At 18.7% G+C, this 2,513-nt stretch overlaps 1 protein-coding gene across 3 annotated transcripts in view; it reads left to right on the top strand.

Moving 5' to 3' along the window:
* LOC102681258 (RAD50-interacting protein 1) overlaps nucleotides 1-2,457 on the top strand; it is a 5,369-nt gene extending 2,912 nt beyond the window's left edge. For 2 of the 3 annotated variants that reach the window (XM_031513690.1, XM_031513689.1), the window contains exons 8-13: nucleotides 1-70; nucleotides 473-638; nucleotides 749-969; nucleotides 1,184-1,349; nucleotides 1,432-1,565; nucleotides 2,219-2,457. In XM_031513690.1, coding sequence (XP_031369550.1) covers nucleotides 1-70; nucleotides 473-638; nucleotides 749-969; nucleotides 1,184-1,349; nucleotides 1,432-1,565; nucleotides 2,219-2,402 — 941 coding nt within the window. In that variant the 3' untranslated portion in view covers nucleotides 2,403-2,457. The remainder of the gene's footprint in view (nucleotides 71-472; nucleotides 639-748; nucleotides 970-1,183; nucleotides 1,350-1,431; nucleotides 1,566-2,218) is intronic. The other variant, XM_031513691.1, reaches the window with a different exon arrangement.
* Nucleotides 2,458-2,513: the final 56 nt, after the last annotated feature.

Here is a 2,513-nt window from a genome sequence, read left to right as displayed (position 1 = left end):
CAGATGCTTTTTTAACGCTTCTTTCTACAATTTCTGATAGATATAAACATTTACCTCAACCAGGACACAGGTATAATTAATAATAAATATAATTAATAAATAATATAAATAATTATTTATACATATAAATGAATTTGATATATGATAAATATTATATTTAATATTATATTATATATATAGAATTTAATATAATATTATAATATTTAAATATTAAAAGAAGAATATTATATATGAAATTAAATGTTACATACATTATTGTAAAATAAAATTTTCTCATATTTTATTTTATATTATAACGACAAAGATCATAGAATAGATAATATTAAATCATTTATAGAAAAATGATATTACATTGTATGATCTTTTATAGCAAAAACAACCCTTAATATTTGTATAATTGTATATAATGTAATTATTATAATTTTCAATTCAATTTAATTCAATTCAATTATTTTACATGAAATGATAATAGATTACAGTTTCTTGAATTACAATTAGAATTAATTGATGATTGGAGAGTTCGATTACTTCAATTATTACATGAAAATTATGAAGATCCTTTAACATCTCTTATGCCATGTATTCTTAATACATTATATTATGTTGCAACTGTTCTAGAAGAGTGGGGTGTAACAGTGGTAAGTGTTTTAAATATTTCTTTCAAAAAAAAAAATATGTTATATTTTTAATATCATTATATATTACAATATCAATATATTTTTAATATCATTTAATTTTTTTTTTTTAGCATTTTTTGCAATTATTCTTTTTTAAGAAACAATTTGAAGCAGTTGAAACTGCTACATTAAAAGGAAATGATATAACTAAAAATATAGGAGAAATTGAAGGTTCTGTATTTGATGAAGCTGTTGCACTTTTAAGAAGATTAGAAAAGACATTAATAAATGAAATTAGCGATTCCGTAGGTTTAGATGTAAAAGCAAAGAGTAGATCATATAGAACAGATAAGTAAGAATTTAGCACTAAATCTAGATTTATATAAAAGAGATTATTTAATATTTGTATATAAAATCAAAACTATTTATTCTAGGCAAAACTATTTATTCTAAATTGTTTTTTAATATTTATTAAGTTTTTTGTTTAAAAAATTGTATAAATTTTTACAAGTTTTAAACGTTTAATAATTAATAATTTTGTATTTATAAAATAAATTTATTTGTAGATGGTTTGCAATGCAATCTACCAAAGAAGTGGTGTCCTTATCTGTCACACCAACTGGTTATTCCATGTTTCAAGAATTAGCTACGCAACTCAATTTATTGCATAATACACTTGCTTTACCTTTATTTGAGCAGGCTTGGAAAAATTTAGCTTCACAATTTGATCAAGTCAGATAAATTGATAAATTGAAAAATTATTTTAGATTTAAATATATTAAATATTTGTATAAATATAAATTTTTTATTATAGTTTCTTCTAGAAGAAGTCGTTCTAGTAAATCATTTTAATATGGGTGGAGCTGAACAATTACAATATGATATTTTTAGAAATCTATTTCCATTATTTGGTTTATACATCAATAAACCTGAATCATATTTTCCATTGTAAGTAGCAAATAATTATTATGTTAAAAATACATGAAACATTCGAATATGCAAATTTCTTATGTAATAACTTTTAATGTAAAAATTTTCAATAACTTGAAGACAGAATTTAATGAATTATCATTTTTATAAATTGCAATTTTAATTTTACAAATATGAACAAAAATATCATAAATATTATATAGAAATATAATTTTTATGATATTTCTGTGAAATTTTTTCTAATGTCGTTATACAAAATTGTATGATAAAATTTTTTCAAAATTATTAAATTAAATTATATAAACATATAATTAATAATCTTTATATAATTATAATCTCTTTTCTATAATCAATTTTAATCATGATATATATAACATATATTATATCTAATATATATGAATATATTTACATTATCATACTTAAAGAAAATTATCAAAAAAACTTCTAATCTATATTTTTTTAATATATTTAATAATTATATAATAATATATTTAATATTTTTTTAATATAAAGAATTAAAGAATTTTTTAATATTTATTACTATAAGAAATTTGTTTTTATTTTTGTCAATATGATATTAGTGATTATCAATGCTTTGATAATCTCATATTCTATAAAATATTCATTATTCTATTTAATAAAATCTAATAAAATTTAAATAATATTTTTAGGATTAAAGAAGCATGTATTTTATTAAATATCATGTTAGGTTCTGCAATATTACTTGTTGAGGCTCTTAATAATAATGATGAAATTATCACAAATGAAATACTAGCAGATATCGGTGTTTATAAAATGTCTCCTGAACTTGCTTTAAAAGTAATTGGAACAAGAACAGATATAACTTATGTGTAAAGTGCTTTCTTTATACTAATCCATAAGAAATTAAAAATTTATTTAATTTTGTATATATTATGTATTATATCTTTTTTTTAAATAATAAATAGATGTTAATGTGAGTAGAGA

This window comes from Apis dorsata, unplaced genomic scaffold, assembly GCF_000469605.1.
Source record: "Apis dorsata unplaced genomic scaffold, Apis dorsata 1.3 scaffold_694, whole genome shotgun sequence".
In the NCBI taxonomy this organism is placed as follows: Eukaryota; Metazoa; Arthropoda; class Insecta; order Hymenoptera; family Apidae; genus Apis; species Apis dorsata.
This window is presented reverse-complemented; position numbering and strand designations above follow the sequence as displayed.